Below are 1,519 nucleotides of genomic sequence, written 5' to 3' on the forward strand. Positions count from 1 at the left end.
TTCTGGGTTCCTTCCTTTCCTGTCCACTAGGAAATCCTATCAACCCACATTTATTGCACATCTACTACTTTTAATGGCCTTTCCACGCTAACTCCTTTAATGTGATTACCTTGTTCTTCCACAATTCTCAGCAGATGCAGAGACCCAACTATTTGACATCAGTGTGTGTCACGGGGCTGCAAAGTGCAGGGAAGCACACAACATAACACAGAGCCCACTAACCGGGTTGGAATTAGGTCAGGAATACTGACTTTGTCAGGAAAACGAATTTCTCGTTATTGCATAGAAGAGACCCTGTCATTAAAAACATTCTGAATTTCTTTTTATTAAATTTTTACCTTCTGAATGCCCATATTATGGAAAGAAAGTTTAAGAAGTTCAGGTAATATAGCTACCAAACACTGTTGCTTTTCACATTAACGGAAAAAATGCTTAAGTAATTACTGTTTCTAGAAAATGGGAATAAATCCTGGGAAATTCCTCAGGGCAAGCAATTTAAGAGTCAAATATGGAAGAAGACACTGAAATGCCAAAATAATTTTTATCTTTGAATTGCTCTTTTAATACTGGATTAGATTAAACTTTAGTTATTTCATACATTCTTTCTTCAACTACCCTGGGAGAAGAATAGAAAGTATAAGATACCTTTTTCCAATCACAAAAATATTATTCGTGAAGTAGGCACTGAAAAAATAGTTAAATTTATGACAAGGTGAGTTCTATTAAAATCAATCTCTAAACAATGTATATTAAGTAAAACAAAAAGACTCAGACACCAAACTACCAAATATGTGTGTAACACACACACACACACACACACACACACACACACCTATAAATGGATCCCAATAGCCATATAGGGATGCCAGACTGCTAGGGTGAACAATTCTTCCACCTACACAATAAGCTGGTCCTTGTGTAATAAAAATACATTCACAGCAGAATATTAAGTCCTGATTGACACAAAAACATTCCCATACCCTTTTCAGATCTAAGCTCTTCGGTGTCCTTGATCAGCTGCTCGATTTCTGATAGCAGTTCCAAGTTCTTCTTCTCTGAATCTTTTAGTTTACTTAAAAAGAAGAAAAAGGGAAATGTCATTATTTTCATTGTTGGTTAGTGAGCGTCATTTACTGGGTTGGACTCACTTGGTTTGACTGCTGTCAGTCATGCTGTATTAGGGAAATGCAAACCACCAGGAAGCAAATCCAGCTGTCATCTACTCTTGTGTAAGTAACGTTTTACGGGAATACAGCTGGACTCCCTTGGTTATACACTGTTTATGGCGTCCCTGGCCATAAACAGTAGACAGAGACTATATGGTCCCAAAATATTTACCCTCTGGCCTTTTCTAGAAAAAGTTGCTGACCCGAGTTAAATATTAAACTTTAAAATGTCATAAAAGAAAAAGTTAATTTTTGAATTCTGTTAGAATTTAATAGAACTCACCTTGCCATAAATTTATTTTTTTAAATATATTTTATTGATTTTTTTTACAGAGCGGAAGGGATAGGGAGAG

At 35.9% G+C, this 1,519-nt stretch overlaps 1 protein-coding gene across 1 annotated transcript in view; it reads right to left on the reverse strand.

The window, feature by feature from the left end:
- The window catches only part of CDC42BPA (CDC42 binding protein kinase alpha), a 178,442-nt gene that overhangs the window by 46,855 nt on the left and 130,068 nt on the right, over positions 1-1,519 (reverse strand). Inside the window, exon 19 of the mRNA XM_015558957.1 lies at positions 981-1,072. Within this exon, the coding sequence (XP_015414443.1) occupies positions 981-1,072 (92 nt within the window). The remainder of the gene's footprint in view (positions 1-980; positions 1,073-1,519) is intronic.

The sequence above is a fragment of the Myotis davidii genome, unplaced genomic scaffold (genome assembly GCF_000327345.1).
Source record: "Myotis davidii unplaced genomic scaffold, ASM32734v1 scaffold333, whole genome shotgun sequence".
Classification (NCBI taxonomy): Eukaryota; Metazoa; Chordata; class Mammalia; order Chiroptera; family Vespertilionidae; genus Myotis; species Myotis davidii.